The following is a 13239-nucleotide window of genomic DNA, read 5'->3' on the forward strand; positions in this document are numbered from 1 at the left end:
CCTATTTTTTTTATTCATTATTAAACCTACTCCTGCATTACCCCTATTTGATTTTGTATTTATAACCCTGTATTCACCTGAGCAGAAGTCTTGTTCTTCCTGCCACCAAACTTCACCAATTGCCACTATATCTAACTTTAACCTATCCATTTCCCTTTTTAACTTTTCTAACCTACCTGCCCGATTAAGGGATCTGACATTCCACACCCCAACCCACAGAATGACAGTTTTCTTTCTCCTGATAATGACATCCTCTTGAGGAGTCCCTGCCCGGAGATCCGAATGGGGGCCTATTTTACCTCCAGAATATTTTACCCAAGAGGACGCCATCATCATTTAACCATACAGTAAAGTTGCATGCCCTCGGGAAAAACTACAGCTGTAGTTTCCCCTTGCTTTCAGCCGTTCGCAGTAACAGCACAGCAAGTCTGTTTTGGTTAGTGTTTCAAGGCCAGATCAGTCAATCATCCAGACTGTTGCCCCTGCAACTACTAAAAAGGCTGATGCTCCTCTTCAGGAATCACACATTTGTCTGGTCTCTCAACAGATACCCTTCAATTGTGGTTGCACCTACAGTACGGCTATCTGTATTGCTGAGGCATGCAAGCCTCTTCACCAATGGCAAGGTCCATTGTTCATGGGAAGGGGGGGACGGGGTGGGGAATATATATTATCTGCATTTATTGTAAATTAACACTAGTGTTGAATGTGTTAATGAGCATTACTTCAAAAATGGTTAAGTGAAACAGTAAACTGTATACCATGTTCTTCTGTTGTAATGGGTATCTCAGTTTGGCTGTTAATCACTTCAGTTTTCAGTTCTAAAAGGCATTATCCTTACAAGTGCACCAATCCCAAAGTTGGAAGAAAGTCAGTAACCTTTGTTTACAGTTATTTGTTTATTGTTCTGTCAAATATCTTACTAGCCACAACGCAGCTGTGCTGTATGCAATTGATGAATTAGCTGCTGCCCATAAACAGCTGGAAAATAGCCCCAACTACTGTCAAACGATTGGAAGCTGTCATGAATGGGCATGTTGGGAGAGCTATTGATAGTCATGTACCAGAGATATCAAAGGTACCTCAACTGTTATTTTTTCTTGTGGATACTGTATCTTCAGCAGAAAGTACAGGGTCTACTAGTACTAATGTACTTGAATGTGAGTGGTGTGTCAATGGTAGATCCAGATGCCCTGTGCTGGGGATATGAGGACAATGGAGAGTTAGCCCCTCTTTCACTATAATCCAGTGTAGATCCCCAGAACAAAAGTTCTGTCCAGCAGCTATGAAAAAAACATAGGTCACACCCATTTACTAGAAGGGTGGTACCAGTGATCCACAAAACAACTGTCCAATATCCTTGACATCTTTTTGTTGTAGAATCTTAGAAAATCTTCTGAGCTTAAACATTATGAGATATATCAACCAAAATGACCTTCTCCATGCCAACCAACATAGATTCCAAGAACATCGATCACATGAAAGCCAACTTGGACTTTTATCACATGACATACTGTAAAATTTGGATCAAGCTAGTCAGGTAGGTGCAGTATTTCTTGCTTTCCAAAATGTGTTTGACCCACTACCACATCTACTTGAAAAGCACATCATGTGGGGTATCAAATGAAATTTGTGATTGAACTGAGGATTTTTTGGTAGGGAGAAAGCAGCAAATAATCCAGGATGGGAGTCTTTGACAGATGTAGAAGTAATTTCGGGTGTGCCTCAGAGAAATGTGTTGGGACCACTGCTGACCATGCTGCATATTAATGGCCTTGCAGATAATATTAATAGTAACCTCAGACTCTTTTGCTGATAATGCAACTATCTATAATGAAATACTGTGTGAAAGGAGCTGCATAAATATTCACACAGACCTTGATAAGATTTAAACAATGATGCAAAGATTGGCAGTTGGCTTTAAAAGTTCAGAAATGTAAAATTGTGCACTTCACAAAATGAAAAAGCCCAGTAGCTGATGACTCTAATATCAATGCATCACCGTTGGAGTCAGTGAACTCATACAAATACATAAGTGTAGTACTTTGTAGCCATATGAAATGATCACATAGGCTAAGTCATGGGTAAAGCAGATGGTAGACTTTGGTTTTTTTTTGTAGAGTATTGGAGAAATGCATTCAAGTTACAAAGTAGAATGTTTACATATCACTTGTATGACTCATCCTAAAAAATTACCCAAGTACATGGGATCCATAGCAAGTAGGACTAATACACAGAATGGCAGCACAAATGGTCACAGGTTTGTTGATCAGTGGTAGAGTGTCACAGACGTGCTAAAGAAATTGAACTGGCAGACTCTTAAAGACAGACATAAACTATCTTGAGAAAGCTTACTTACTTAGTTTCAAGACCTGGCTTTCCAAGACGATTCTAGGAATATACTACAACCACCTTTGTATTGGTTCCATAAGGATTGTGAGGACAAGGTTAAACACAGTACCCGTGGAGACATTTAAACAATTATTCTTCCCATGCTCCATACATGAATGGAATGGGAAAAAACCTTAGTAACTAGTACTCATGCTGTGTCCCATGTTAAGAGGAGGCAAATGCAAAAGGCTAGGAGTGCATTAATCATCAACAGTTCAGATGTGCTGTAAACAACGTTACCCCTTAGGGAAATGGCCACAAGGCACAAAAGGAACAGCATGTGCAATCATTGTGTATGCCTGGAGGCCTCATTTAATATGTTGAAGAGGCTATTCTGGCTACCACTGAGGGTACAGGGTGCATCCAACTGCACATTGTGGTACACACTGGGACAAATGATGCCTGTCATCTGGGCACAGAGTTAATACTTGGATGATACCCAGCACCTGGCAGAGAATGTTTAGAATCCCAGTCCTTCTCACAGAGCTCCAACAAAGCTCCCAATCTGCAGCATTGTTCCCAGAACTGACCCTGGCTCTTTGGTTCTCAGTTGGGTGGAAGGCTTGCACCAGCAACTACAAAGATACTAACCCTGGTTCTTTGGTTATGAGTTGGGTAGAAGACTCAAACGAGAGACTGAATTTGCAGCTGAGTTAGGCCTTCTTTTATCAATAGTACACTGAAAAACTGTAGAACAAAAAATTGTACCCAATGGTTGGGAGAAAGACTAGGCCACAGTCACCTACAAGAAAGGCAACAGAAACGATCCACAGAACCACCGTTCTACATCCCTGACACCCATGTGTTGTAGAATCTTAGAACATATTCTGAATTCAAATGCAATGACATATCTCAAAAAGATTCAAAAAAAAGTCGGTAATGTAAAACCACCCAACTTATGCTTTTGACATCCTGAACTGACAAATCAAAGAGTCAGATAAATGTAGTGTTTCTTGACTTCTCAAAGGCATTTGCCTCACACATATTCTTGTTCTCAAAAGTTAAACATATGGGGTATTATGTAACATTTGTGACTGGATTGAGGATTTCCTGGTGTGAAGGGCATTTTATCTTGGATAGAGAGTCACTGACAGATGTAGAAGTAACTTCAGATGTGCCCCACAGAAGTGTTTTGGGACTCATGCTGTTTATGTTGTATGTTAATGATCTTGTACACAATATTAATGGTAGCCTCAGACTTTTCACATATGATGAAGTTATCGATAGTGAAACACTATATGAAAAAACCTGCATTTCATTATTAGATTTCAAAGTGGTACCAAGACTGGGAACCTGCTAAAATGTTTGAAAATATAAAACTTTCACTTTACAAAAAGAAAAAATTTACTATCCTATGACTACAATATCAACAAGTCACAGATGCAATCGGTCACCTCATACAAATATACGCATGCAAAAAGTTTAAGGATATGAAATGGATTGATCACATAGTCAAAGTCATGTGTAAAGTAGGTGGCACACTGCTGTTCATAGGTGGAATACTACAGAAATATAATCAGTCTATGAAGGAGACTGCATACAAACCGCTTGTGTAACCCATACTAGAACACTACTCAACTGGTTCGGACCCATACCCAATAGGACTAATGGGTTATATCAAACAGATACAAAGAAGATCAGTATGTATGGTCACAGGTTTGTCTGACCCATAGGAGAGTGTCACAAAGGTATTGAAGGAACTAAACTGGCAAATGCTTGAAGTTAGATGGAAATTTTTGTAAAAAATCCTACTTAGAAACTTTCAAGTACCATTCTTAAGTGAGGAATTGAGAAGTATACTACAAAACATAACACATTATTCCCACAGGGATCATGAAGACAAGATTAGATCAATTCCAGAGAGCACACAGGCATTAAAGCAATCATAATTCCCAATCTTAATATATTCATTTAATGACAAATATCCCTAATAACTGGTATAATGGGATGTATCCTCTGCCATCACAGAGCTTTGCAGAGAGAAGATGTAAATTGAGATCTATTTAATACAATAATCATATTGCTTGCTTCAAAAGATAATTTTGTAAGATAACAGGGAGAGGAAATATGCAAAATAAACTAACATACACGTCTTTAGGTCAACACAACGTAGGAGGTTTCTAAAGGTGAAACACATTAAACTGGACTTCCTGATTAGTTGGCCTAGGCACTGTTCATTTTAACTTGTTATCCAGCTAAACTCCAAGGAATTTTAGACAGTGTGGTTCATTTAGTGTGTGATAATTAACATCTATTTCTGATGCTAACAGGTCATTATTGTGTGTTTGAAGTTGCATAATACGCCTTTGTAAGAATAAGACTTAATTAAACTGTTAGCTTCAATCTGCTTGTAGGCCTGTTTAGTTCTATGGAACATGATGTGTAAGTAACTTAAATAAATGTGATATACACATATGGCATGGTACAGGAGCAGACAGGAAATACGCCTTTGCTCCATGTTAAAGTTTAAGACAAAATACACTCATAAAGCATATGGAAAATCTTACCATGAATGTTACAAGCCATAGGTGCATGATAAAAGTCATAATTACTCACTTAAATGTGTGTTACATAAAATGCTATGTGAAGAAGGTAATGATGACGGATACTATGCTGATAAGACCAACAGTTATAGTAAGAAATTTAAATATGAGTATGATTGTATGTACTTCCTTCAGAGAAAGAGAATACTTGAAACTGCGAAGAGGCATGTCAGATGTTGCAGATGGAATGACTTTACAAGTACATAAAAAGAACAGGAGGGGGAGGGGGAGGGGGAGGGGTGGGGGGGTGGGGGGGGGGGGAGGTGTATGAATGCAGGGGTACTCTAGGTAGAACAAGCACTTCATTCCCTTCAAAATAAAAAAAAAAACGCTACTGCTCCCTCCATTTTCAGAAACCAAAGAAGGAGAAACCCAACGTCCCAAAGGCTATGATTCAATTCTGGAACATATATGTCAATATTTTGTTCATTCGTTTTATTCGTATGTTTCTTATTTAGTACATTTGTAAATGCTCCATTCAACAGTTTATTATTTAAATTTGTATTAGTCTTACAATAGCAACTTTGCTATGATAATGGAAAGTCCTCAAAGGGAAAGAGCACAAGTAATCACTAGCTGTATGCTGGAGATGTTGAGCAAATGACACCCATGTAAAGGAGGTTGAAAACATTGCCAAGCTTTTGGAGAATGTCCTTCTTCTTAGCAATATTTTCACTTTTCTTTACAAGCCTGTTATCTAATCACCCCCTAAACTGAATACTGAGTGATTACCTGCACTCTTTCCATTATTATTATTGACTTATGACATCTCATTTTTTGAATATTGTACAGAAAGTCACCTATGTCAGAAATAAGATCCCATGAATAACTGTTAGGAAAACTCAACATTTTGTTTTAATTTCAAATTTTTGCATTAGCTTTCAACCCTTGTATGCTTCTAAAACTACACAGGAAATTTTTTTTCAAAAAATTTTCCTAGGTATGGCAGCATGTAGAAAATACTCTACACATCATATCTCAGCATAATATCAGAAATCCCAATAAATAATGAGTCCTTTCAATTTGAAAATACATAATCATGACCAGACAAACAGATAGCTTTTATGGCTAAAAATATTAATATTTAGGAAGTGTAGGAGCCACGTGATTTACCGATGCACACAACACGCGGTATTGCTCACCAATTGCGCGCAGTACGGCACCTGCAAGGGAAGTCAGTGTTACTACATAGTTAGTTACAACAACACAGAAAAAAACAAACCATCCAACAAAGTGTTTCAATTAGTAACACATCATTACTGCCAATCATATTAAAGTAATATGCCAAGTTAGTTGGTTCTATAAAAACAATAAGTTTAGAATTTGTTTTATTACTATTGGTTAGTTTTGTTGCACAGTATAGAGTCATAAATTAATTGCTTCAACAAAATAAGTATTGCATAAAAGTTAATGAAGCATGTCTGACATTTTTATAACTGTTGCTGAAGTTTCTGAAGACATGATCATTCTAATCATGTTCAGAGCTCAATGTCAGAGGGTGATCAGATACAAAACATGTCACACCCTTACACAATGCAAGCTGCATCCTGTTAATACTGAGTAACAATCTAAATAAACATAGAAATGCTTGGGTATTTCATTGATGCATGCAGTCATTAAAATTAACACATTACTTTTTAAAATTTTTGTTTCAGCCTTTTCTTTTAGCTTGAGTATTTTCAGTTCTTTATACAATTTATATTTGATCTTAACATGTATTCTAAATGGAAGTGATTATTTTTAGTTCTTTATATCAGAGTTGAAGTGTTATCTGAATCACTTTACATGTACTGCCAATAACCTCCCTAAAGCAGGCTGTGAAAGAAACAAAAATAAAGTTTATTTAATACATAATACTTCACTATGAGGCTTATATCCTTTCATTATCTCCTCTTCAAGTATCTCTTTTTGAATCTTCATAATAACTGCCTAGAATTTAACTGAAATTTTTGCGTACAATATAAAGTCTTTTTACCATGCTGACATCATCTCAAGATTGCAGCTGAGCTTGATCAGCAATCTGTATTGATGTTTCATCAAAAATTTCTTAGAACTTCTGAGTTAAAGGACATAATGATGACAAGCACAATGTAATGAGCTATGTATACAATAAGTGGTGATGATATGCATTTCTTTAAGTTTGAACACTGACTGCCCTATCTAATGAGTTGATAGCTAGACATTGTGAACTGCATTAAACGTCCTCTCTGCTGTAAACCAAAAATTGCCATCATCAATAGGCTGACACATTGTATGAGTGAATGTAAGCTCTTTCAGCAGCATAGATCATGCTATCACTGAATTGTTTTAAATAAATGTATTGTCCAACTCTTACTGTAATTTCAATCCACGGAGAGGCTTTTAGGTATGCTAAGCTCAGGAGTAGAAAACTTGTTGGTGTGTAAAAGTCACATACAACGTTTGTGTTCCATCAGTTGTTATGTATGTACCAGACCAAAGCCATAGACAATCTTATATGTGTGCTTACCAGCACACCCAGAGACATTTCATCGTTATGTACATTAAGAATTTCTGTGGCTTAACAGACAAATGTAAATTAACTCCAAACTTGATATGAGGAGATTTTAGTTAAGGGGAAAATGGTCTATTTCTTTAGGTTATAACTAAACACAAACTGTAGTACAATAACATCAGTATCATGTCTTAGGCATAACATAATATTTCACAGGTGCCCGAAGAAACAGGAAATGTACTTTAAGTGTATTTTCAGCTCCAAATGGCCAGTTCCTACTCAGCATCTGAGAATGTACACTTGTTAGCCATTAGTCTGAACTAGCATTGTAATCATTCTAAATACATATTAAAATTTTTTGTCAGTGGCTGAACATATTTACAATATTCTTAGATTCTTCAAAAGTTTGTTCTTGTTGTGGTCTTTGGTCTGAAAACTGGTTTGATGCAGCTCTCCATGCTACTCTATAAATGAGCAAGCCTCTTTGTGTCCGAATAACTACTGCACTTTACATCCTTTTGAATCTGCATACTGTATTCATATCTTGGTCCCCATCAATGACTTTTATGATTTTTTAAATATCTCTTGTGTTATCCAAAGGATTTCTACTAGAATTTATGTTTTTATCTGTTTGATCCTCTGCTGCTTCTTTCATATCTTAAAGCTACCCATTTGTCTACCATTGTATTTCTTTCCCCTGTTCTAGTCAACCACTACCTAATGCTCACTCTGAAACTCTCATAAATCTCTGGTTATTTTAACTTATCCAAAACTCATCTCCATAATTTCCTACCTTTTTCTAATTTCTTCAGTTTTTAATCTACAGTTCATAACCAATAAACTGTGGTCAGAGTCCACATCTGACCCTGTAAATGTCTTACAGTTTAAAATCTGTTTCTTAAATATCTGTCTTATCATTACATAATCAACATGAAACCTTCATGGTCACCAGGTTTCTTCCACAAATACAACCTTATCATATGATTCTTAAACCAAGTGTTAGCAATGATTAAATTATGGTCTATGCAAAATTGTACCAGGCAGCTCCCTCTGTCATTTCTATCACTGAGTCCATATTCACCTACTATTTTTTTCTTCTCTGCCTTCTCCTACTATCAAACTCCAGTCCCCCATCAATATTCAGTTTTTGTCTCCTTTAACTATGTGAATAATTTCTTTTACCTCATCATACGCTTCTTCAGTCTCTTCATCATCCGCCAAGGTAATTGGCATGCATACTTGTACTACTGTAGTTGGTGTGGGCTTCATGTGTACCTTGGCTACAATAATGTGTTCACTATGCTGTTCATAGTAGCCTGTCTGCATTCCTATTTTCTTCTTCATTATTAAACCCACTCCTGCATTACCCCTATTTGACTTTATATTTATAACCCTATATTCACCAGACCAAAAGTCCTGGTCTTCCTGCCACCGAACTTCACTAATACCCCCTATATCTAACTTCAACCTATCCAATATAGGGTTCAAACACTACACACTCCAATCCATAAAATGTCAGTTTTGTTTCTCCTGATTCGGGATCCATCTGAGTAGTCCCCACCTGCAGATTATTTTTTCCAAAATAATGCCATTATCTTTTAACCTTACAGCAGAGCTGCATGCCCTCAGAAAAAATAATGGCTGCAGTTTCCCCTTGCTTTCAGCCGTTCACAGTAACAGCACAGGAAGGCCATTTTGGTTGATATTACAAGGCCAGATCAGTAAATCATCCAGACTGTTTCCCCTGCAACTACTGAAAAGGCTGCTACCCTCTTCAGGAATCACATGCTTGTCTGCCCTCTCAACTGAGACCTCTTTGTGGTGGTTACACCTACAGTACAGCTACCTGTATTGCTGAGGCACACAAGCCACCCCACCGATGGCAAGGTTCATGGTTCATGGATTTGTTGAGGTTTCAATCAGACATTGAATTACTGCACCATTCTAAATCATCACATCTGGTACTTCATAATGGAGGAATAGCTACTGTAATCAATATTTGCTTTCCTTTAAATCACTATATTCTTTCCACAAACATTCATGGCATCAGTGAATTTTTATGAATTCCACAGTATATCCTTGCTTGCGGATAGAAGAATAAAAATCTTATTACCAAAGCTTGACTTTTGTGGTGGTTGTTGTGAAGCCTTATTGAAGATACGTGAAGTGAATGAGTTACTCATTATTGTGATGTGTTACTGAAGAAAAGTGAGGGAAAATGAGTTACTGATTTTTCTTCACTTTTTTCAATAACACTTCAAAACAGTCAGCACAAAATTCAAGCTTTGGTAGTAACATTTATATTCATAGAACACCATCATCATCAGTTATCTGCTATATTAGCAGGTCTTTTGCCTCTCCATTTTCTGCGATCCATTGCTTCCTTCTTAAGGCTGCTGTATGTTGTACCGTCCATTATGTCATCCAGTATCTGGAATCTCTTCCTTCTCCGCTTCCTTTTTCCCTTCTACATAACCTTCTAAAACTGTTTTTATCAGTCCATCATTCTTTCTTAATATATGCCCAATCCAATTTCTTTTTCTTCTCTTTATTACATCTAGTAACTGTCTTTTATCTCCCACTCTTCTCAGTACCTCTTCATTTTTTACTTTGTCCATCCAACATATTCTTTCCATCTTCTGCCATGTCCAGATCTCAAAAGCCTCCAGCCTTTCTCTGTCTTTTTTCCTCATTGTCCATGTTTCAGCACCATATAGGAGAACACTCCATACAAGACATTTTATGAGCCTCTTTCTGAGTTCTCTGTCCAGACCACTGCAGAAGATTCTCCTTTTCTTATAAAACGCCTCTTTTGCCATTGCTATCCTTGTTTTAATTTCTGTGGTGCACTTCCAGTCGGTGTTTATCCTGCTTCCAAGATACTTAAAATTTTGCACCTGCTCTAGTGTTTTTCCATTCAGCATAATTTTTATTTCCTTATTTCCTCCTAGTGCCAATACTTTTGTTTTATTTGTGTTAATTTTCATTCCATATTTTTTTCCGTTAGTTGCAATGGTGTCCACCAAATCCTGTAATTCTTTTTCCCCTGTGGCTAGAAGGACCATATCATCAGCAAATCTCAAACACCCTACTCTTTTTCCTCCAATTTCTACTCCTTATTCATCTAATGAGCATTGGTCAATCATATTTTCCAAGTAGAGGTTGAAAAGAGTAGGTGATAAACAGCATCCTTGTCTTACTCCTTTTCCTAGTCTGATCCAGTTTGTACTTTCTCCTCTCACTTTAACTGAAACTTTTTGATTAAGATATAATGAATTTATAAGTCTTCTGGTTTTCCAGTCCACTCTCTTTTCCCTCATTATAGTCGCCAGCTTGTCCGAAACCACATTGTCAAATACCTTTTCTAGATCGATGTAGCACATATATAGGTCTCTTCCTTTTTCAATAAACCTTTCACCCAAGATTCGTAGGAGCCCTATTGCATCTCTGGTGCTCGTATTCCATCTAAAGCCAAACTGCTCCGCACCAAGATTCTCCTCCATTACTTTTTCAAGTCTTCTATTAATTATTCTTAACATCACTTTGACTGCATAGAACATATGGAACCAATACAGACCAGAATAGCCTATGAGAAATAATCTCAAATCATTCTGAGATTTTTGTTTTACTTTTATGTCAACTGATTTTCACCTACCTAGAATGCTGAGATAATGAAATGTCACATAATACTGTTATAATGGAATATTTAGAATCTCATGTCCCTGGTGTTAGTTGTGTTATTAAGTTTATGTTTAATTAATAGTTTATAAAACCTGGCTGCACTATTTAAAATATATTAAGGACTCTGTGGAACATTCAGACACAAGCAAATATAGGGCTATAAAAATTATTTGATTAAAATAGATAATGAAATTGTATTTATTTATGTTACCAGTGAGTTATAAATTTATTATTATTATTATTATTATTATTATTATTATTCAAAAGATTCCTTGGAATCGGAGAGCAGATCCAGAATTACAAATGTAAGGAAATAAAAAGAAGCTGTGAGAAGGAACTTATAGCTTGTTTGTACAAATCAGTATATAACAATAATGGCTTGAGAAAACAGTAGTTTGTTGAAGTCTATCTCTGTAGATTAGCAGTCCGTATGTCTTATTGCCACTTAGAAGACCTGGATCTGATTACCAGAAATTTAAAGAATTTTATTTGTTTTTGAAAGAAGTCAAACATACTGTATCAACTCAGACAAGTGAGAAAAATTACCTGTATGGTGAATGATAAGATCATGACTTTGGGTGTAGGACTTTGATTAAAGTGGTGGATGGTGATTCTGCCCACAGTTGTGAGTTTGGTCTCAGATTTAGGAAAGAAAGGTATGGGAAGGTTGGAGGCTGGGAATTCCTGCAAAGGTATCAACAGATTGTTAGGTGGAAGTAGCACAGGCCCACAGTTGGATGTAGGCCAAACTGAGTATGGTGGGGCTCGATATTGACTTTGCGGTGGTTCTGGTCTGTTGGGTAGGTAGTTCATCTGTTTATAGTAAAGAGGTATTTCCACTGTAAGAGAGTTAGAAAATTACAAGGGTGGTTTGACGAGTTCTCAGAATCACCATGAGAGGTTAGCACTAGCGCAACGATTTGTTCACGTGATATTCATTCAACTGTTGCCTGTAAACACATGCCACGTCAGTGCTCTTGGAAGACAGCTGTGGCGGTGATGCAGTTCTGTTGTTGTTCCCACATAGTGATTTGTGAAGATGGAAAAAATCAAGATTCCAGCAGAGATTAAGTACTGTGTAAAGAAAGATATGAAAGCAAAGGACATTTATGCCAATTTCCAGAATACACTGGAGGACTCTGCTCCTTCGTATTCAACTGTTGCCAAGTGGACAAATGAATTTAAATTTGGTCAAGAGAGTTTAGATGATGATCTGCACAGTAGTTGGCCAAGATGTGTCACTACTCCAGAAATCATTGCAAACGTGCACAAAATGGTCATAGAGGATTGCTGATTGAAAGTGTGTGAAATTGCTCACGCTTGCCAGATGTCATCTGAAAGGGTGTATCACATTTTAACTGAAGAATTAGAAATGAAAAACTTATCTGGAAGATGGGTGTTGCGACTCTTGATGCTGGATCAAAAACGCATAAGAATGGACATATCGGAACAATGTTTGGCTCGTTTTAGGAAAAACAAAGAAGATTTTTTGCACTGGTTTCAGACTACAGATGAAATTTTGGTGCACTAACATAGCCCAGAGACAAAACAACAGTCAAAACAGTGGAAACATGTTGATTCCCCACCACCAAAGAAAGCAAAGATAATTCCTTCAGCAGGAAAAGTCATGGCATCAGTGATCTGGGATGCGAAGAGGATTCTGTTTGTAGATTATCTCCCCACTGCGCCAAGAATTCCTGGAGAATACTATGCAAACCTCCTGGACAAATTATAACAAAAGATACGCAAAAAAAGGCGATGTTTAGCAAGTAAGAAAGTCATCTTCCATCATGACAATGTGCACCCGCGCACATGTGCCATGGCCATGGCAAAATTACACAAACTAAGGTATGAATTGTTGCCAAACCCAACTTATTCACCTGATATGACTCCATCTGACTTCTATCTCTTACCAAAACTGAAAATTTTTCTTGGGGATGAAGATTCACTTCAAATGATGAATTGATAGCAAGAGTTGACAACTATTTTGCAGGCCTGGAAAAAAACTCATTTTCGAGATGCGATCAAGGCACTGGAACATCGTTGGACCAAGTGTATTAATCTACAAGGAGACTTCATTGAAAAATAAAAAAAGTTTCAGTGATGTAGGTACTTTTTTCTGTCCTGTTCCAAGTACTTTTCAAACCACCC

At 37.1% G+C, this 13239-nt stretch overlaps 1 protein-coding gene across 1 annotated transcript in view; it reads right to left on the bottom strand.

The window, feature by feature from the left end:
• The window catches only part of LOC124607430 (protein kinase C-binding protein NELL1-like), a 935048-nt gene that overhangs the window by 73801 nt on the left and 848008 nt on the right, over nucleotides 1-13239 (bottom strand). The window contains exon 15 of the mRNA XM_047139757.1: nucleotides 6048-6097. Within this exon, the coding sequence (XP_046995713.1) occupies nucleotides 6048-6097 (50 nt within the window). The remainder of the gene's footprint in view (nucleotides 1-6047; nucleotides 6098-13239) is intronic.

The sequence above is a fragment of the Schistocerca americana genome, chromosome 3 (genome assembly GCF_021461395.2).
Source record: "Schistocerca americana isolate TAMUIC-IGC-003095 chromosome 3, iqSchAmer2.1, whole genome shotgun sequence".
Classification (NCBI taxonomy): Eukaryota; Metazoa; Arthropoda; class Insecta; order Orthoptera; family Acrididae; genus Schistocerca; species Schistocerca americana.